The sequence below is a fragment of the Excalfactoria chinensis genome, chromosome 1 (genome assembly GCF_039878825.1).
Source record: "Excalfactoria chinensis isolate bCotChi1 chromosome 1, bCotChi1.hap2, whole genome shotgun sequence".
Classification (NCBI taxonomy): Eukaryota; Metazoa; Chordata; class Aves; order Galliformes; family Phasianidae; genus Excalfactoria; species Excalfactoria chinensis.
In genome coordinates, this window is record NC_092825.1 from 839,340 (window position 1) to 861,129 (window position 21,790).

At 45.9% G+C, this 21,790-nt stretch overlaps 1 protein-coding gene across 3 annotated transcripts; it reads right to left on the bottom strand.

Annotated features, from left to right (window-relative positions):
* Positions 1–1,017: 1,017 nt before the first annotated feature.
* Positions 1,018–21,750, bottom strand: FBH1 (F-box DNA helicase 1). Of its 3 annotated transcripts, none has more exons than XM_072349854.1 (23): positions 21,688–21,750; positions 20,295–20,528; positions 20,150–20,202; positions 19,456–19,620; positions 18,216–18,751; positions 17,443–17,573; positions 15,781–15,916; positions 15,375–15,565; positions 14,216–14,332; positions 12,706–12,800; positions 11,360–11,528; positions 10,554–10,782; positions 9,773–9,860; positions 9,553–9,639; positions 8,634–8,770; positions 7,545–7,644; positions 7,140–7,261; positions 6,735–6,810; positions 5,177–5,374; positions 4,445–4,570; positions 3,538–3,644; positions 2,700–2,828; positions 1,018–1,807 (listed from the first exon to the last, which is right to left on the bottom strand). In XM_072349854.1, coding segments are annotated over exons 3-23 (3,042 nt in total). In that variant the 5' UTR covers positions 20,151–20,202; positions 20,295–20,528; positions 21,688–21,750; the 3' UTR covers positions 1,018–1,705. The 3 variants fall into 3 exon arrangements, with proteins under 3 accessions (XP_072205955.1, XP_072205946.1, XP_072205959.1); XM_072349845.1 differs by having other exon boundaries at positions 21,648–21,750; XM_072349858.1 differs by lacking the exons at positions 20,295–20,528; positions 21,688–21,750 and having other exon boundaries at positions 12,706–12,797; positions 20,150–20,282.
* Between the last annotated feature and the right edge of the window lie 40 nt (positions 21,751–21,790).

A 21,790-nucleotide genomic window follows, 5' to 3' on the forward strand; every position in this document is an offset into this window, starting at 1 on the left:
CCACAATGATGGGGAAGACAGTGGGAATGCTGGGACAGTCAGGAGCTGGTTTGGAGTGTAACGCATCCCTGTAGCAACCAGGGCTTGCTGGTGGTCTTCCAGGTAGGACTGAACCAGAGGAAAGGAGACATTCTATGATTGCAGCTCCTCACTGATGGGTATTGCGGACACCAATAATCTGCATGGGTAGAAGTTGGCTTTGGACAACGAGGATGGGTGGCTCATGGTTGAATACAGAGCTGCAGCTGCAGCTATCCACTGCAAACTCTAAATGAGCATCACCCTCCTCTAGAGGCAAAAGGTGAAGGCAAAGTGACCTTCATCATCACCCATCTGGCTCAGGTGGAAGGCAGAGGGGGCTTTTAGCAGCCAGCTGGAAAGCCAACCCAATGTGTCTCTTCCTCAATTCTTCTGTCCTTGTGTTTGTTTCACTGCTCTGGACTGTCTGAGCTGGAAAACACAGCACTTTGCTGTGAAGACACATGATAAAACAAGGTTTCCTATAACCCCAAAGTGTCATGGGGTGGTTGGACAAGAGATGGAAGGGAATGCTGGAGGTTCACGGCCCTGTGTCTGCAAGAGCTTTGCAGTTGTATTCAAAACTTCCAAGTTCTGAGCGAAGTTATCTGCATTTCTGATAAACAGAAAGTCTTTCTGTTTTGCTTCGAAAGCAAAAGGAGAGCCAACAAAACAGCTGCCATTCCACGAATAGCAGTGGAAGTCAACAGGATATGGGAGTTTCCTCCATCAAACACTGCTCATGGCTCCAGGCTGAAGGCCAAGATCACGTCTCTACCTAAACTGGTTTCAGTTTTCATCTGTGCGTGACGTGGGCTCTGGGACAACAAACTAAGGTGTTATCACGAAGCAGGCAGTGTAAGCCACCCTCTGACTGATAGAGCCACAATCCTGCTGGTACCACTGCTATTGCAATGGCTGGAAAATAAATACAACCCAGGAAGACGTCTTAATGGGAGAGGAAAAAAAACCACAAAGTATTAAAGGCTTTTTTTTTTTCCTACAAATTTTATCTCTGTATTAAAAATATCCTCTGGTTTCTTTCTGATCAGCTGTGTTAGACTGGAATCAAATGGAAGCAGGTTCTTCAAATGCTGCCTCTCTTCCCTCAGTGTTTTGCTACAAAGAGGAATTAAGCCCAAGGAAACCTCTTGGCTGCAAGTAAGGCAAACGACTTAAATTCAGCTGGGAGAAATTATGACTTCCTTCTTTCCCAGCAATCCGGAGCTGATAGTGAAAAGGTCCCCATTGAAACAAGCTCCTGGAAAAAGTTCATTTACTAAGAATAAAAAGCTTCTCTGGGTATTTCTCAGCACCAAAATTCCCTTTTGTTGGATGAGGATTTCCCTGAGGCAAGATGTGAGAGAAAAGGCAGGGAAACCCCAGCAGCTTCGTCACTGAAAGTGTTTTCCTGGAGATGGAGAGAACAGACCAATAGACTTTGCATCCTGCATGTTCTTTTGTGCACTGATGCAGGTCATGCTGACCAGCTCCTGCAGCCCTTGAGTAAAGGTCTCACCACTCCTTATAAGCAGCCCAGATGGTTTCTCTTTAGAGCTGGTCCTGAGAATCCAAGCTGATTTTGGAGCATGGATGTGACAACAGTTGTCATCCTGCACTCAGTACAGCTCTGGGATGAAGCAATGGCTCTGGGACTTGGAAGGCTTCGTTAGAGCATGATGGGCTCTTACTGAAGTGCTGGGAGGAAGGCCAGGGGTGTCATAGTGCCAAAACGCTTCTGCACACAGGAATAGCAAAGGTAGCCACCCATATCCTTGCTGCCATTGCTCTGTGGGGGAAAAAGTTTTGAGAAAAGAATGAGGCTGGAGGAATGCAGCCCCCTGCTCCCAGCTTTGAGCTCAACCCATTGGACCAGCTAAGAGCACAATGATGTGCCCAAAGTATTTCCAACCACCTCCCATGTAAAGAAATCCACTGTGGGACAGTTTGTTTAATAGCTGCAAGCAAATGTCTCCACGCAGGTTTTCTTTGGGGAGGAAGAGGATGCATGGCCAAGCAGCTGGTGTCCTCCTCTCATACACACGCGTGGCTCTTTGCAATGATAGGAAGTGGATCCTGCTCTTATCACAGCCCATATTCCTTGCTGACGGATCAGAGCCATCTCTTATCTCCTGTCCCAGATATGGAGACCCACTGGATTTACCATGTGCTACATGACTTCACTTTCTGGGTGAAGATCAACCCCAAAGCCATAAGGTGGAACTCAAGCCAAAACTGGACCCAAAAATCAGATTGCCACCCTCCTGTTAGTTCACACATAGCTCCTGGCAGGGACAAAGCATGCTCTGCTCACCCCCAGATGGACGTTTAATGGCAGAGTGAGGCAGATCCCCCAAGAGAAACAGGGATATGACACAAACTCTCTCCACCTGAGACCACAGACTCAGGAGAGAGGTCAAGACCAAAGTGACTTGGTAGGAACTGCACCATCACCCCCCAGATTATGCATTCAAGAGGTCAGAAATAAAGGGCTGAGCCACGGGATAATCCTTGCTCACTTAGCACTGAAGTTATTCCCTCCCCAGGAAATAGCTCAGAATGATGACAGCCATCCAATGGCAAGAGCAGCCTATGAAGTCTCAAGACTGAAAACCACAATCTTAGACGCCTTTGCGGCTTGCTTGCTCAAGACCAAGAAACAGTGTTTGGAAGGGACGTACGTGAATCAGAGGCAGCTTCTTCACAACCAGCCTGCTGTCAGATGGCAACGTTTGCTGACACTGTTGTGCAGAACAAGCAATGCCGGTCTTCACAGCCTCACCCAACAGCTCCACACGAAGGAAGTGCTCCTAGGAGATGAGAAAAGCAGAACAGCAATCAATTCACAGGTAGCTGAGATATGGGAACAGGTGATTTTTTTGGGTTTAATAGTTGTTCTATTTTTAATGCCCTGGGAAATGACTTGCAACAGGGCGTGCTTATAAAAATACTGTCAAGAAGTGCCCGGTGCAAACAAAAGCAAGCAGAACTCAATGGCAGCTGGCAAGGAAGGAAGCAAAGTAAGGGCATTGCAAACAGAAAAGGGAATCTTGCTCTGAGATACGAAGGGAGGCTATGAAGACAATATCCGAAAGGAAAGATTGGGGTAAAATGCTTCACAGCTGCAACCACGTGTCTTGCTACTGAAAGCAGAGTGCAGAGCAGTGGGAACTGTGCACAGCGTGTTCTCAGCTATTGAGGAGGTCGTAGTCCACCCTCAGCATGAATCTTAGGGGTGAATCTCACTATAATCCTATTTTAAGTTCCTTCATCACAAAGAAACCCTCTAAGTGTCCTTGAGAGACACTCAAGGTCAAGTTGGAGTGGGCTCTGAGCAACCTGATTGAGGAGTTCCTGCTCATTGCAGGGAGGATGGATGTCTGCTCTGTTACACATCGGGCAGTGTTGCTCAGCCAAACTGATGGCTTTGCTTTGGAGCAGCGTGCCACAAAGTGCAGCTATTAGAGCCCCATGTTGCCCTGCTCCAGGTTTTGAACCCTTTGGAAGGATTTCACTTACCCCTGCCAATGCCAAAAGGTGCTCCAGGGACTGTGACATCAGCAAGCATTTCTTTGCACGTGTCACTGCAACATAGAGCAGGTTCCATTCATCCTCAGGATGCATGCCTAGATGGAAGGAAAGATCACAAGTGTAGAGCTCTGTCATGCTATAACTTCAGCTGGCGCTCCTGAAATAACATCAAGAGCTTATCTAGGAAACTTGTTCTTGCAAACAGAGCTGCCAACGAGCCCTGCCTTTTCCTGACGGCTGGAAAGCTTGGAATAGGGTGAAAAACTGTAGACATGTTATGAATCTCTGGATAAAAAACTAAAGAAGGAAGGATTTGAAGGAGGCACTTTAGAATGTTGTTTGATATGGCAGGTTTTTTTCCAGTACAACGTCATTTCTTTTATGCAGATCCTGAGGCAGAGGGGGACTCAATGACTTTCTCAAGGCCAGGCAGTGAGTCAGAAGCAGAAACGATGAATGAATGGCAGTCTTGATGAAGGGGCTGTGGTTTACACAAGTGGCCTTCACTTCTCTCATCACCAAAGGTTCCAGCATACCTTAATCCAATTGTTTCTACATAAAGGGTGCAAACCTGGGGGAAGAAGATGGGCTCTCAACCACATCTGGTTGACCCCTGGGGTTAGCATGACCATGTGCATGAAGCTACTGATGTGAGTACACTGTCCTTGGTGGACCAGCTCTTTGAGGAACAGCTTCTAATTGGCTGTGTCGTCATTCATGCTACATGGCTCACAGCAGTGTCTATCCCAAGTGTGGACTCTCTGTGTTGCCAAAAGGAAACTACAAGATCAGATGATTTCTAGAACATCACAAGCTTGCCAGATAAGAACCAGCATCACACTTTGTTTCCCCATTCCCAGGTCAGGATGGGTGCCACGCACAGGTATTTCCTTACCAATAATAAACTGAGGTCTTCTCTGGTTATTGCCACTGACACACGGTACGTCCACAAAGTCATCTGCAACCAGCACTGTGTCAAACTCCAGGCCTTTGGCTTGGTGGACGGTGCCTATTAGGTAATCTGTAACCAGAACACATTCAAAGAAAGAAAAGAAAGTAAAAATTACCCACGTTGCTGCAGTGATTGATATTTTTAAGCTCACAATATCATTATTTCATCCTGCATGTATTTCACCTCTCCCCAGACACAGACTGGGAGCACAGCACTGCTCATAGGAATGTAGATCGCTACAGGCAACTACCCAGCCAAGAATGACGTTTGGTTATCAGCAGCCTTGAGCCCCAGCCCCAACTCCCAACCAGGAACACAATTCATTTGGTGAACTATCGTTGCTGTGTTGCCCATCTCGAAAAAATCCAGAAAGCTGAAGGGCAAATGCAACAGCAAGCACAAAAAAAAGCAGAACAAAGTCCTCGAGCTTTCCATCTGTAGAAAATATTGCACCCGGAGCTTTATTTGCCACTAGCAAAGCCACATTAAGCAGCCCTTTGGTGGCAGGCTTATTGTCCTCAACCTGGACACCCAGATATACCTTACAGTCTTACTTCCTTTCACCCTAAAAGACCGACTTCTTCCAACCTTTTTGCTGAACGAGGTGGATTCAGCACTGAAGCTGTGCTGAGAAAATACCTGAACTTGTTTCTTTATGACACAGTTTGGCTTTACCTGCCATAGCTTCTTGCAACACGTGGCTGCTCTTGATCTTCTGCACCAGCTCAGGGATCCGCTCTTTGAACTTCTCCACTATCCTGATCTTCATTTCCAGCTCTTTGTCATCAACACGTGTCGCATAATCCTTCAAACCAATGAAGCCCTCGTTTTCTTCCCATCTTTTGATAAAGGAGTCGTTTATCACATGGTTTGCTGAAGGGAAAATAGCAGATGATGTGTGTCTAGGCACAAATCTCAGAGTAACTATTAGAGAAGGCAAGCATGCTGCAGTGCATGGACTGCTGCTGTGGGATGCAAGGATTTGGGATATACTCCTTGCTCTGTCACTGCTGTGATCACACAATGGCTTCAGATGGAAGGAACCTTAATGATCATAGAATTGTAGAAGAATTGGGTTGGAAGGGACCATAAAGATCATAGAATGGCTTGGGTCAGAAGAGACCTTAAAGACCAAAGAATTCTAGAGTGTCTTGGGTTGGAAGAGATCTTAAAGACCACAGAATCATAGAAGAGACTAGGTTAGAATGGACCTTGAAGATCATAGAATCCAATAATGACTCGGGTTGGAAGAGACCTTAAAGACCACTGAGCCATAGAAGAGGTTGGGTTAGTAGACCATAGGGTCATAAAAGAGATTGGGTTGGAAGAGCCAGTAAAGACCATAGAAGTTGAAGGATCTGAAGAAGGAGCAACAGGAAAACATTCACTGGGCTCACTCATTTCTATTGCTCAGGAGTTTCCAAAAAAGGCTGCAAACCTTTCATCCCTGGGTTCATTTGTAAATCAAGGGGAAAAGCTTCTAAGCAATCTGAAAATGTTCTAATGGAACTCCAGGGCCTGGAGTAGGAACCCAGAGACGGCTTCAAGGCCCTTCCAACCTACATTATTCCTTCCTTGTACCGACATGGCAAGGAGTTTTCCCAGTAACTCATGTTCCAGAGATCAGTAACAACATGCCTATAATCATCTGCAGCAATCACTTGTTTCTCTTTGCTCCACATATAACAATGCATACGAATTTCTGCCAACAATGCATGTGGAATTCTGCAGATTTTAAACGAATGACTCATTTCCTACACGATGCCAACAGAGAAAAAGAATTGTGATAGAGGGTACAATAAATGAGATTTTAAAACAACAGCAGCAAAACCCAACAACAAAAACGAGTGGACTCAATGATCCTTTTTGGGTCCTTTCCAACTTGGGATATTCCACCACTCTATGAATCTCAAAATAGGACTGCAAACCAAAATCAAATCAAAGGGAAAACATCCTAAAGTGTCTGCTTATATCAGTTAATTGGTCTCTTAAGAGTCAAGATAAGGTAACTGCAGAAGGATGCTGTGGAGGGTTCCATAACATACCCCACAGTTTCTGTGAGAAGTCAGTTTGCCACAGATCACTGCATGAGGAAATAGGAAATAAAACAGCTGGAAGCCTTCCATCACTGCAGCAAATAGAGAAACACCAGCGCTGCTGTAGGGAAGCTCACAGACAGAAGGGTGAGGATGCACTGTCTATGATTATATATGTATAATATATATGTACTCACCTTTTGCTCGTTCATCTGCTGGTAGACTGAGCTTCCAAATATCATGAATTTTGCTCAGGCCAAAACGCACAAGCCCCTATAATTAAAACAAACGAAAAACAAACACAACAATTTGGCTTAATATACAAAATGAATGGTGCTGCCCAGAGGTTTTTTTTTTGCATCTCTAGGTACAGGATAACACCTCAAATGAAATCACAGCCCACTGTATATCAGAGTGTGAAGATAAGTGACTTCTGAGGCTTCTGAAATGTCCCTGCAGATCACACATGTGAACTTCTGCACACACACAGAAGGAGCTGCTTACACTCAGAAGATCAGCCACATCTATCTCAAGGTGTTGCTGCTGCTACAAGTGCTGGCAGGCTTGGGGATGTGCAAGACGTGCTGGCAATTTCCTCTTACCCCAATGATGTGTATTTTAATCTGCCTTTCTCTTCCAGCAAGCTTCGCAGCGTCCTCAAACACAGTGAAATTGCTTCGTGATAGCATAGTTATCTTTCCTGCCATGCTGCCTCTCACATCACCTGCACAAAGAAACTGCCTGTGAGTGGGTAGCTAAAAAACAAAGATCCTCATGAATCAGGATTAATCCAGAGACGTTTTGTTTATTATCATCATGGAATGGCCTGAGTTGAAAAGGACCACAGTGACCATCTCATTTCAACCCCCCTGCTGTGTGCAGGACCGCCAACCACCAGACCAGGCTGCCCAGAGCCACATCCAGCCTGGCCTCGAATGCATCCAGGGATGCAGGTCTGCAACTCTTGGGCACTGAACAGAGCTGTGTGGTGCAAGGACACAACTTACCCTCTTGGTTTCCACCCACTAATGTCTTGTTCCTGATGCCCTTGCAGACATCGAGAATGGTTGCTCCAACATAAGCTATCTCAGGACCAAATCTGAAACTCTACATGGAAAAGGGAAGGAAATAGCACGAAAAGAAGAATTTGTTATAACCTACACCAGCATTACTATATATGGAGTATACAATTCTCATCAAACTTCTGGACAACATTTCTCTTAGAAAAAGCACCCAAATCCCCCCAGTTATTCCAAGAAACCACTCTTCCAGCCAAGGTAATAGGAACCATACTGTGAGATGGGACTATCATGTAGGGCAAAAGATGGTTTTCAGCCTCCCCATTTCAATAGGACTCTTTCCCAGTAGGGGTATGTCATATCTGCCCTGTGGGCAGGGACTAAAGTCTCTGCTCCTGTGCCTGCGTGCTGCCCCTTGGAAAGGCTGGTATGGTGCAAGGAAGAAAAGGCAGCTTGCATGGACAGGCTTTTTTATGGCAGTTCTGGCTTAGGAGCTGGCTGCAGTAGAGCCTGTCTTGTTGGTTTAGGCTGATTTATTCTGCAGATTCCTAAAGGTGCCTCCTTTACATTAGCTATGAAATCCAAGTAGACACATGGCTAAAGATGCCAAAAAAACTGTATCAAGGAGAGCTTTCTGTTAGAATGAGAGCAGGTTAAATAACCCAGCCTGGAAATGCAAACATCATGTGTACTGAAAGAAAGAGAGAGCTCTCTTCAGGGGTAAACTCAGGTACTATGAACAAATAGTGCTGGTAGGATGAGCAGTATGGCAGAGAGGGTACCTACCCCTGCACACTCAACAGGAGCTGAGAACTCACACAGAAAGAGAAGACGCCCTTAAAATGGGCCATTCACTAAGGTCTATATCCCACTACCCATTTTTCGAGCCACAAGATCACTCCAGTAAGAGGCACGATGGATGTGGAATTTGAAGTTTAATCCATGCAAGGCAAATACTCCACAGCCATGAACTTGAGAGGCCTGCTTGGTACCTTCTGAAGGACATTTTCTACTCTGTGATCCACCCAAAGCAGAACCTCATCGTGGTTTAGTGATTCTATGAACATAGGCTCTTACCTGGGTCAGGTAGTAGATATGGGTATGAGGCACTGTGTAGAGGCTATTGACAGCACCTCGGAAGGAATAGATCTGCTGATGAGGGTCCCCTACAAGGATGACACCACATGTCTGTGACAGCACAATATCCACAATGGCTGCAGAAAAACAACAGAGCATTAAAAGAGGGCCTGCTCATAAAGCCAGAGTGAATTGTGTCTTATAGCCCATGGGATACCTCCAAGTAGATCCTTAAAGAGGTCAAAGTTGGTTCCTCTGAAGTCAAGGGTTGTATTCCTACTTACTGCCTTGTTTCTTCCATCTAAGAACCTGAACTTCACTGTCTCACAGTTGCTGCATTAAGGCTGCCCCCAACCTTCACATCCCCAATCAGCCCTTCCCAATTGGTAAGAACAAGGTCCAGCATCACGTCTTCTTGTTGGGTCCTCCACCACCCACACTGTTTATCTAACAAATATCAGGATGATTGAAGTCCCCCAGAAGAACCAGTGCCTGGGATTTTGAGCCTACTTCCAGCTGTCTGCAGAAGGCCTGACCAACTTCCTCCTCCTCATCAGCTAGCCTGTAGTATGCACCCACAACAGTAGCACCCATATTGCTTAATTCTCATCCTTAACCTCTCCATTCATTCATCATTCACCCCTAGACAAAGCTAAATCCTCCAAGTTCAGGTCTCCAAAGAATGCAAGTGGGAGATGGTCTGATGAAGACTTTGAGATGATTTAACAGCTGCTGAAAAGACCTAGCCATCTTCTGCCCCTCTTTCTGTGTTCTTCAGCACACAATTCAGTCCACTTTGATCTCCTTACTGAACCTACTCAACATGCTTTGAAATAGAGAGCTATTCCTCATACACCCCTGGCAAAGAAAGCCAACTGGAAGGTTGACCTGAGAAGGCTGTAGATGTTTTCCCACTCACCTGGCGTGCAGTCCTGTGCTTCATCAACAAAAATGGCATCATATCCTGAAAGCTGAGGTTTACTGAGCTGCCAGAGTTTCAAATACCCTGAGAAAAAGAGAAAGGGTCATTTGCTTGTCTTGATCTCTTAAGAACAGCAGCTTCTAGCCCTACCATTTGCTTGGAAGTTGCATGACTTGCCCCACTGCCTGAAGGCCATTTGACATCTATACTCTCTTACCATCACAGGTGATTTTGTATTTCTTCTCTACATCTCCATCCAGATTCTTCATGTTGCGCCAAATCTCTTTTGCCTCTTCCACATTGATCTAGGAAAAGAAAACAGAAGGGTCTGGAGAGACTGTTTTGAGCTGAAAAAGAGTTGAGGCACAGTAGGACTCAAAATGGTAGAGCGGCTGGTAAAAGCCAATCACGTGCATGCAGTATTTAAATGCAATATTCCTTCTAATTTCCTTTCCTCTTTACAGAGGATTTCTGAATTGAACTGCAGACTGGAGCTCTCCCATCCAGGCTGGATCTGACCACAAAGGATCAGTTCAGAGCAGAAAGGTTTACATTCACAACTCCAGCCCATTGTCTGCAATGTCAGACCTTTAAAGGTTGTTGATATATGTTTGTAGTCCAGATTAGAATGTTTGGGTTTGGCTTTGCCTATCGAAACGAGAAATGAAACGTTTCTTGTGCTCACACGGAATATCATGCAGCTGCTCAGGCACTGATACAAATGCATGCCAATCTCTTCTCTTCTTCCTTTGTAGGGAAGAAACATTTGCAATGAGCAGCAAGAGATGTCAGTCTACTCTATAGAGGCCAGCTGTACAAGCAATCAGACTCCAGTTCCTTTGGATTTGGCTCTAGAGGAAAAACACTTTTTGACAGTCAGTTCTGAAGCGTGAAAGCTTGTGAACACAATGAGATATGGGATGACTACAGCCCACAGTCTACAACCCTTGTAGAAGTATTCCCAGTAGACCAACTCTTCTTTCAACACAGGTACTCACTCTCTTTTCTTCTGGGGTGACAAGTTTTCTCTCTCCATGGGTGTTTTTGAACCAAACAGGTGTGTGCTCTTCACAGATCTCCTCATCTGATGAGGCAAAAAAGTTTTCAAGGGTCTGTGAGACCGTTTTCCCTCTGATGAAGATAGATTGTCCCTCACGGTGCTGGATAAGAAAACTCACAGAGTACGCCGAGAGCTTCGAGAAGTTCAGTTTGCCTTTCTCTTTATAGCTGTGCCACAAAAATTAAGAGTGCTAGGTGAGCAAATTAAGCCGGAAAGTGGGAAAATCTATTCTCAGTGGCTTTCTATCTCCCTGTGAAGTGCTCTTTGGCTACAAACATAAGCAGGATGAACAGCCTCGAAACAGCTATGGGACTGACAGGGAAATCCGTTTACTGAGGCTCACATGGGTGCTAACATCACTGACCTATCCAACCTGAAAGACTTTGGAAACAGTAAATCACAGTCAATTTTTTACACAGAGGATGGTGACGCACTGGTAGACGTTGCCCAAGGAGGTTATGGATGCCTCATCCCTGGAGGCATGCAAGGCCAGGCTGGATGTGTCTCTGGACAGCCTGGTCTGGTGGTTGGCGACCCTGCACATAGCAGAGGGGGTTGAAACTGGATGATCACTGTGGTCCTTTACAAGCCAGGCCATTCTATGATTATATGAATCAGTCTGACTTGAAGCAGGTGAAAGAAATCAACTGTCTTCCCAACTACTTTGGGCCTTCTTGAGTTCAGATCTTCCTTTCCTGCCACCTCTTCCCTTCTACCATAGCGTATCAAAATATTCCCACTCACTGTTTGCCGATGCTTCCAAATGCTAAGGAATGAAAAGTCTTGCATGTAACATTCCTGGGAAAGACGAGCCTGCCCCTCTCTGCAACAGCTTTATTAAACGTCACATAGAGGAAACTGAGGTCAGCAAACTTCTCTGCATACTTCACCAACGTTGAGGTCTTTCCTGTACCTGAAGAACAGAGTTACCCAGAAGTTATCTATTGTCAAGAATGAACAAACCTGAAAACCTTCTGTTAGCATTACAGAGTAGACAGAACAGAATAGATAATAGCAGGACATGGGGAAATGGTTTTGAGTTGAAGGAAGGAAGATTGAGATTGGATGTGATAGGGAAGTTCTTTACAGAGAGGGTGGTCAGGTGCTGCCCAGAGAGGCTGTGGATGCCCCGTCCATCCCTGGAGGTGTTCAAGGCCAGGTTGGATGGGCAGCCTGGGCTGGTATTCAATGTGGAGGTTGGTGGCCCTGCCTGTGGTGGGGGGTTGGAGCTTTGTGATCCTTGAGGTCCCTTCCAACCCAGGCCATTCTACAGTTCTAAGATTACCATCTTGTACTAACCACACAGCAGGGCTATTTGCAGCTAATGGAGATTTATACACTGACTCAAATGAAATCAGAAGCCATAGAGCAGGTTAGTGTTAAAAAATTACACTCTGCAGCCCAAAAGCTCTGAAAAATAATCATTTTTGCCTTCCAGTATTCTGGAAGCTTGAGCACACACGGAGATACTGGTTCCCTTGAGAGGCAGCTTGGCAAATGAAACGTCAAAACTGCTCTTTTGAATGATTCATGAGTTCCTATGAATGATGCTGCCCAGATCATGAAAAGAATAGTACCAAAGCATATTTCATCCATGTTTTGCACATGAATGTGACACTGATATTCCAATGAACCCCCTAGAGAAAAGTCTGAGGCTTCCAAGGCCTTCTACGTGCGACACAGATGCAGAACGATCAAGCTTTTCTGCTGTAGCATCATTACATTAACCTAACAGATGTTCTGGCAACGATCCTCATCCACACATTTGGAGAAGGGTAACAAGGTTTGTCAGGCTCTTTTTCCATTCTCTCTGGTTGTGGTTATGTGTAACCTGTCAAGAGTCGGTGATTTTTGTCAGTCAGACACAGTGATTTTGTACAGACACACAGACTGGCACAGCATGTTCCTTGGCAGACAACATCCAACCAGCTCTGAGCCTCCATAAAGGAAAACCCTCTGCAAGTGAAAGGAGATGATTTATTTTTTCCCCCTCACCTTTTAAATAGGCTTCCTTGGTTTTATACAGTGTGTCCCTTTCCAGAACAGAGAGTGAGAGCAGAAGATCTCTTGGTTTGCGTTGCTGCTCTTACCTGCAAATGCCATAATTTTCACTATTTGACCACGCTCGATTTTGTGATTCAAAATCCTTTGCTGTTCATGGGTCAGTTTCACTTCGGACAAACTACTAAGAAAAAGAAGTAAAAAAAATAAATCTAAGTAATTAAAAAGGAACTAGGAAGAAACAATTCTCCCATATAAATAAATCTCATAGCAGAAGGAAACCCCATCCTATAAGCAGGAGGTTGGCACTGAGGCAAGCTGGTCATTGCACAAAAAGGCAGCACCTTCCACAGAATAAGACTGGAGAGAGGAAAAACAAACAGTATACCTTGCAAAAGGTTATATGGGGAAATATCTCCACTCAGCCATGCTTTCTTGGCTTAGGCTCATTGAAAGCAAACAGCATCTTAGAGTTTGAGGTGTCTCCTTGCTTCTGAGAGCACATATCTTAAACTGCTCTCAGATTCCTCGGTGCAGGACATCAATTACCTCTGCCTCACATGGGAGCTGAGAGCTGTGATTAACGTTCAGAAAGGCGTTCAGCACTTCCTGCTGCTGTGCAGTTGTTTTATTCATAAAGGTCTGAAGTTTGTCATCAGCCCCACAGCGTGAACCAGCTCTGCTCCCCCACAGGATGTGGAAAGGTATAAAGGCTTCTCCAGATATCCTTGACATTTCAGCACCTGGCTGCTTTCAAGATTTATTTGCTATTAAAGAAGTAAATTTCAGCTTAGAAAAAAAAATATATGCTTAAAAAGGAAGGCGTAGAACAAAAGGCCTGGGAAACCAAGAAGCAATTAAACCCATCACTTGCTTGCCTTCTATTTTGTTTCCATTATGGTCTCTATCAGCGTCGTACAACAGACCACGAGTGATTCTATTGCATTTACCTTTTCTAGACCTCTGTGAAGGATGAAAGCATTACTGTGGATGAGGACAAGGAGGCCAAGTGACTCAACCCAACAGAAGGGGAATCAAGCCTAGCTCTCTAAAGGCCACAAAAGCATTTCACCCTTAACTGCCCTTCCTTTCTAGGAAGCAAGCTACCATCTAGTGACAATTCACAGTAACTGTATGTATAACAGTTAATAAATAACACTTACCAAACAGGATTCAGGAAAGAGGAGCTGAATTAACGTCCTGTATTCATAGATGAATCTCTACATCGCTTGCACTACAGTATAATTACCAGCATGCCAGCCCTCATTTTGGATGGCTGCAACCTGCATTTCTAATGGGACGTTACTGCTAAAATTAAACCAGTATATTTAGGAGTGATTGAGGCTCTGCAATATTTCAGCAGCCATCACTGTGTTCTGCCAACACACAGAACCGAGACTTCTAAATTCAGTTAACCTTATTTTTAGATATTTAAGGCTTTCCCCTGAGAATTCAGGCAGAAGGTGGCAAGGAGCAGAATAAGGTTTTGTGGTAATCCTTATGAATCTTGGAGTCTTGTCAACCAGGCCTTTCTATGAGATATTTGTTCTGCATCCAGAGTTCACTGCTCACTGCCCGGATCATCTCTAGTGCCATTACCTGGACCAGAAATCCTGCCTGCAGCGTGAAGATGGCGTTCCCTCTTCTACCACCTGTGGTGCAGTCACAGAAGCATTTTCCATCAGATACAAGCAGTAGAAAATATTGTAATGGATCCTGGAAGGAAGGAAAAGAGGGAATCTTATCATTAAGGAATCGTCAATAACAGATTAAACTTCTGCAGCCACCTGAAAGACAGCAACATCTTGAATGCTTTGTGAGTTGTGGGGAGTTATACCTTGAAAACTGACCATAAAAGCACCATGGGTACAGTTCTGTTTGTGGCCTCTGCCTTATTTCTGCTGTGGGTTTGCAAATGTTGTGTCTGCCATGCAAACATGATCTGGGATCAGAGTCCAAAGGTCCCTTAGGGGCAGATAGAGACAGAATCTGGGGTTAGTTTGGCCCTCTAAAGTGAATTTGTTCCAGTAACTGCCTTAAAGTGATATGACAGAAGTGTGTTAGCCCGGACAGTGCTTCACAGTGCTTTGTTAGTGCAAAGAGAGGAGCAAAGCAACTCCATGGCTATAAATTAACTGCATGCTCAGACTCATTGGCTGCTCTAGGAGCTGTAAATAGGCACAAGACAGTTCCTAGGGGGCTACTGAAACCCCTGTGGGCTAAATCGTTAATCTCATGTGGTTTGAAGAGACAGTGGCGGAAGAAAGGTGGTCATTCATATTTCTGCTCATCTGTTCTAAGGAGATGGGACAAGGGTGACCTTTGATCACATGTAAATGATACCTTCCGTCTGCCACATCTTCAGCAGACTTTTACTCAAGTTAATTATTTTAGCCAGCAATTAGCTGTCACTGACAGGCCAAACAAGCACCTTGACTTCCCTGGATGGTAGCAAGAGCACATGGCCCATGGTTGAGTAAACAAAGGGTTAATTCCTCTTTTGTGTTCAGCCTTGAAGACAGCAGCTTACAAAACTGCCTTCTTTCTAGTTACTGGGTTGTCTTCCAGTGCAGCTCCTTTCCAGTCTTCCTATATGAATGTGGGTTCTTAATCCTTACTTCATCCTCAGTGCTCCTAAGAAACTGCATGCACCAAGGAACTGCAGAGCTCCAGCCAACAGGAACAGAACTGCCCATGAACACTGGTTTGTATATTACATATTGCCACGTCTCGAATGGGCAATTTCTCCATTCCTTACCTGTTAGTGATGGCGATGTTCCTCTCCCTCATGGCATACAGCAGTGTGGCAATGCAGTAAAGTGTCTCAGTCACATCCACAATGGAGAGGGAAGAGCAGGGTCTCTGCAGACACGCCATCAGCCTTTGGATGTCAGGGACACCGTCGGAGAAAAGCACCATAGCTGTGATGATGGCCCACATGTTCTCAGACTGGGAACAAGAAGGAAGGTTGAACAAAAAGCTTTCAGTCTTTAATCAAAGTGGAACAACCCCAACATCACAATGAACAGTTAAACTCTATTCCATCCCCCTGAACGTTACAGAGTAAAGCTTCAAACGGAGAACTTCTAGATGTGGGAGGGCACATCTAACCTTACAGCACCAACAAGTGTGGGGTGAAGGAGAAGAACGACCATTAAACCTACCCCTGTCTTGCTCTGTAAGTGTGGCAGTTTGTTTGCGATGCAGACTTCAGCCCTTGAGAAGAGGTGGTGACTCTTCAAACACCGGAGGACTGCGCTGGGATCTACGTGCCTGCTGGTGGGAATAGTAGAGACACACCTGCATGGAAGGGGAACAGAAGCATTTGTAAATAAGCCTTATCAAGTAAGCACATCAAAAAGCACCCACATCCCTTGGTGAATCCATGCAGGCCTTCTTGGCCATCATGCCTGGAAATCATAGAGTCATAGAATCACAGAATGGCTTGGGTTGGAAGGGACCTCCAGGATCATCAAGCTCCCCATCACCAGCTTCCCCATCTCATCCAGCAGTGAGCTTGTGTTTTCCCCATTCTTTATTCTGTCACCAATGTACTCAAAGAAATCCTTCTTGTTGTCTTGACATCCCTGACCACATTCAATTACAACTGGGCTTTGGCTTTCCTAATCTCACTCTGGAAGCTTGGATAATGTCTCTCTCTTGCCCTCAGGCTACCCAGCTCTGTTTCCATGTTCTGTGTACTCCTTTTTTTTACATTTGCATGTGGCCAGTGGTTACTTGTTCATCCAAGTATGTTCCTGGTATTCGTGCATGTCTTCCTATCCATTGCAATGGGCCACTCTTGAGCTTGGAGGAGGTTCTCTTTGAATATTAACCAGCTTTCCTGGGACCTTCCTCCTTCTAGGGCCTTATCTCATGGGCTCTTCCAGGCAGATCTTTGAAGAGGCTAAAGTCTGCTCTTCTGAAGTCCAAGAGTTTCATCGTCACTCTCCTTCAATGCCAGGGCTAAGCCCAACTCCCTAAACACAGCTGCTGAGTGCTGTTTAGCATCTCGTGCTGTCTCACAAACCAAGATGATATGCAGTGGAACACCTGCTATCCTTTTGGATAGGCCCTGAGCATCAAGTGATGCAGGATTTGAATGAACCATAGAATTACAGAATCAATTGAGTTGGAAGGGATCTTTAAAGGTCACCTAGTCCAACTCCCCTGCAATGAATAGAGACACCTACAACTAAGAAACTTGGATTTCCAACCTGTTTTTGTGCCTAAAGCCACGTAGCCAAGCACTTGCCAGTTCTGTTGCATGGATGTGTACGTAAATACTTCACTGCAGCAAGCTGTTAGTCTGCAAGTTCCTTCTCACTGTCTCAAACCCTCCTTCCAGAAGATAGATCCACGTTGCTTTTAATTCAATTTGACTCTTCCTGTACTATTTAACTGCCATACAAAATTGGTCTCTAGACTACAGATATCTGAACAGAACACTTGTTTGTATCAAGGACCCAACTCGGGCTCACTGCTGAGCTCTGGCAGATAGTCAGAAAAAAACCAAGTCTCTCAGGAGGTGGGAGGGACCAAGAAGAGGAGCACAAATACTTGAATTTTAGCTAAAACAAGGATGCACTGAACCTCTTTGAGACCTTGGATGATCAGGAGATGGAAAAGCAATAGTGAAATGACAGATTGCAAAACGTAAGTGGAAGGGACACTGAAAGATGATTAAGTGGAATCCCACGTGCTCCATTATGGTCACCCTGCAGGAAGCAGCACCATTTATCTAGCAGTTCATTGGGATAAAATGGGAGAAGACCCGAAGCAATGGAGGTTTAAGATATACAGCTAGAGTGCTGAAACAGACTCACCTGATGAGCCCCAAGATACATTCTTTACTTTGATCTGTTATGGCAAAATCCTGCAAGACCCGTTCAACCCTGCGCAGAGCCATATCTTCCTTCACCAGGTACTGATGGTACAGCTTCTTCCAAGGGATGAACTGCAATGTGAAACATACACCGTCATCTTTCACCACAGAGTACAGGACAACAGACTTCTACCAGCAATGAGCTAATCATCATGACTTCCAAAGAAGACATGGAGTTCAAACAGCCCCTGGAGCTTGATGGAGACGGGTACCTAGCATGAGACAGGGAAGAAAAGAGGAAAGAGAGAAGGACTTGTCCCTCATAGTCTGACAACAAAAGGCTGCTCTTTCTAGAGCGATGAGAACAGGGTGACATTGGTGTGGCTTCAAATGTCTAAGAGTTAAAGGAGTGAGTGTGTTTTCAGCTTTATTGTACAGATCTGCTCAGAGAGGTGTTTGAGCACTTTAAATCCATGTGCTTATGAAGCCCTGCCCTCCCATATCCTGCTGCTTAGACTGATCAAAAGTTGATCAACAGTGGGTTTACGACTGTTTGCACTGTGAGGGCCTTGACCATAGGTGAACCAAACTCTGTAAAAACAGAATTAAAGGTCCTTCCCTACAGCAGACACCACATGCAGGCAGACATGCACGCAGTGATGTAAAAGGATTCGGCCCAGTCCTGTAGCCTGCTCCTATTGCAACCACAAGACTGAGAAGTAGCAGAGCAGTAAGAGAAGGCCAGGCTCAAATCGATATCACAGCAGTCCTTACCCGTGGGTCACCAACAATCATCCTCCAGCGGTGGCACACCAGGCTCAGGCTTTGAAACAGATCAGTCACTGGTAGGAAAGCAAAGATGATCCTCAGGACTTCATCAGGCAAGTCTTCAATGCTTCCCTGAGGTACTTCCCAGTTCCGAGTCCCCAGAAGCCCATAGTGTGCATCAGGGACTGGCTCGACCTCTATTTCATCATCAAGCTCTTGTTTGATTTGACTGTGCTCAGGATGAATCACAACTGCCTTCTTCTCAGGTTCACCCCACAAATCGTTCTCTATCTGAAGTCTGCCTGGAGCTGTGGAGGACAGAGGCCGTTTTCTTGAGTTTTCCATGTACTCATCCTCTAGAAATGAGGAGGAATCACCACTCGTCTCCATCACATTGGAGATGCTACTTTCATCATCTTCAGCAAAGAAAGGATCCAGCAGTTCTTCCTTGACGTTTATGTTCTTAGATGTTCCACCAGCAACTGCCTGCTGTGTCTGAGAGATCTTAAAGTAATCCATGATGTTCTTCTGCTGCCCTTGGGCTAAGGAAAGAGGAAAAGCATCAGTGAAGCCAAGAGAAACAGCAGAAAGTACACTGCTCCTGTCTGAGCTAACAAGGAGACCCGAGGTTGTGTTTGGCAGTAACTTCAAGGTTTGATTCCTGCACTGCACCATCACAGCACCAAACCTGTATCGGGTTGCCCCAACTGCAGGCTAAATGAGATGGACTCTTTTAGGAGGATAAGCAGCTATTTCCTGCCAAGCACTTCCTGGTTGCAGTGTCAGAAAGAGATCATAAACAGAACTGAAACTTGGCAAAAGACTGCTCCCAGCCTCTCCCTTTTCTGATCCACAAAGCTCATTGATTCAACTCGTCGGCACCAAGAGTGCACTAGGACCATTCTGTCCTGCTCCTGGTCTGCAACACATCCTGATGCTTAACTAAGAGGAAATTTTGGAGAAAAAAAGAAAATGAATCACAAGCTGATTTTAACACATTTCATTCCTCGATGTTTGTGAAAGTAAAACTTAAAGAGTTCTCATTCACAAGGCACTGCCTAAGAAAAGGGAAATAGAAAAAGCCATCTAAGTCCTACTGATGCCTGAGTCCCATTTGAGCTCGCTTTGCCTGACATTTCATTCCCCTCCGATAGCACAAGTTCAAGGGTGGATGACCCAAACCCATTTTGTTCTGTTGCAGTTTTTCTCCCCCAAATCCCTCAGGCTCCAAAGCAAACAGTGTTACCTCTTGGTTGCCTCCTTGTTCTATGGGTGGGTTGGAGGCCTCTGTTGACATCTCCTCTGCTTCTCCTTTGGTTCAATGGTTGTGTCAGGGAGGATAAACCTTCAGTGCTCCTACTGAGAGCTTCACAGTCATCAGCTGTAAGGTGCATTTTCTTAAATCGCTTCACTGCTTTGCCAAAACGCAAAGAGAAATAACAAAGCAAAAGGCAAACTTAGTAAACAGCAATTTGGCACATGCCAGACACAGAAATTTCTTCTCACAAGTGGAACAAGTGGTCAGGAGTTTCTCTAAATAGCTCCCAGTTGGAGCTTTTACAGCTCGGAATCACAGAACTGAAGGGGTTGGAAGAGACCTCTGGAGCCCACCCAGTCCATCCCCTGTGCTAAAACTCCCCGATGCAATGCAACATCTGGATGATGCCCCTGCAACAGTGACCTTGCTCCAAGTCACCATCCCGTGGTGCCTGACACTCAGAATAAAACAGGGCAACGTAAAACCAGAACCTGTGTACACTTTGTGTACGCTGAGGAATCAAATGCATGCAGCTGTGTAAAGACAAAGTGTCATTAGGAGAATGCCAAGGAACCCTGAGCAGTGCAAATGCCTGAGAAAGACAACAGTGACTAAGAAGAACAGGTAGGAAGCCAAGCACAATCATTCCAAAGAGCTGGGTGCTTTTTTAAGCATATCTTACTGGAAATATGCAGGAAGTCCTCTCTTCTTCAAGCAGAGCAGGCAGCAGAAGTCCTATAAACAAAGTAACTCGCACTGACGTTGGACACACACAAAGAAACAGATGCCACCCAAGAGGGTGAGCTTCCTCCTGGTATGAGAATTACCAGTAAAAGACCATCTTATCACTACTCCGTGCCGCAGAAGATATGCTTCTCTGGCATATCTTTGGCTGCCAGGAGGGTGAGAGGCTGCAGGATCCAGGGATCAGCTCATTTTGCTTGCAGCATTTCTTCTTTCTCATCCACGTCAGTTCTGTGGGGCAGGACTCAGAGTGTCTGTGGAGTTCCTTGTTCCTCACAATGGGGCAGGCAGGCAGCAAAGCAGCAAAGCGAGGCAGACTGTGAGCAAAGGAGGTTGGGTGTTAATAAAAAATGCCCTTTCTCACTTGATATTGGAAATGTTAAACGGCTCCAAGTGTTGGAGTACCTCAATTCTCTTAAGCATGAGGTTGTGGTGAATGTCAGAGCTGGGGAACCAGCTTCATCTGGGGACAGCAAAAGGTCTCATGAGAGATAGGAAGCAGGATGGGGACCTTTCTATTGCTAAGGGCTTCATTACTAACCCTCCACCTCACTGTCAATGAACCCATTGCCAAGGACACCCCCACAACCAAGGGGTCCATGACCAAGGACTCCCCTTCACTGCCAAGAGACTCATTGCCAAAGGCTCTCTTGTTGCCAAGGGATACATCCCTGAGCATCCTCACTACTGCTAAGGGCCCCCTACTACTAATGGCCCCTCTTCCTTGTCAAGAGCCTCCTCTCATTGCCAAAGGATCCATCATCAAGGGTCCCCCTACTGCTAAGGGACATCCCCTTGCCAAGGGACCCTCTTACTATCATGGGACCCATTGCCAATAGCACTCCTATTTCCAAGGACTCCCTTCTGTTGCTGAGAGATCCATTTCCAAGGGATTCCCCATTACCAAGAGATGCACTACCAAGAGTCCTCCCTACAGCTAAGACCCCCTCCCATTACCTAGGAACCCCCTTATTTCCAAGGGGGGGGGGGGTTCAATGACCAAGGTCCCCCCTATGGCAAAAGGACCCATTGCCTATTACTCAACCCTTATTTAAACTGCTAAGGGAGTTCCTAATCGCTCACTAACCCCTCCCAACATTGTCAGGGGACCCCTCTTTTGCCCAAGGACCCCCTATTATTTAGCCCCCCCCCCCCCCCCTTCATTACCAAGGGATCCCCCTCCCTCATCTCCATTAGGATCCATTACCAAAGTATCCCCTTGCTACCACAGAACCCCCCCCCATAGCCATGGGACCCATTGCCAAGCCCCCCAGCTCCTATTGCCAAGGGATCCATTAACAAGCCCCCCCCCCCCCCAACTCATTGCTAGGGAACCCTCATGCCCCCCCCCCCCCATAGCCCCCATTACCACCAACTCCCCTGCTCAACCCCCCCCCCCCCCAGTCTAACACTTGTCATAGCAGCCCCCTCTTTACCCCCCTCCATGATCAAACTCCTCTGCTCCGCTCCACCTACAGCTGCAGCCCCCCCGGTTGCTAAGGGGGAAACGTCCGCCATGACACTCACTCCACCTCCAGCACTCTAAGCCCCGCCTCCGCGCTCCTTCGACCAATCACGC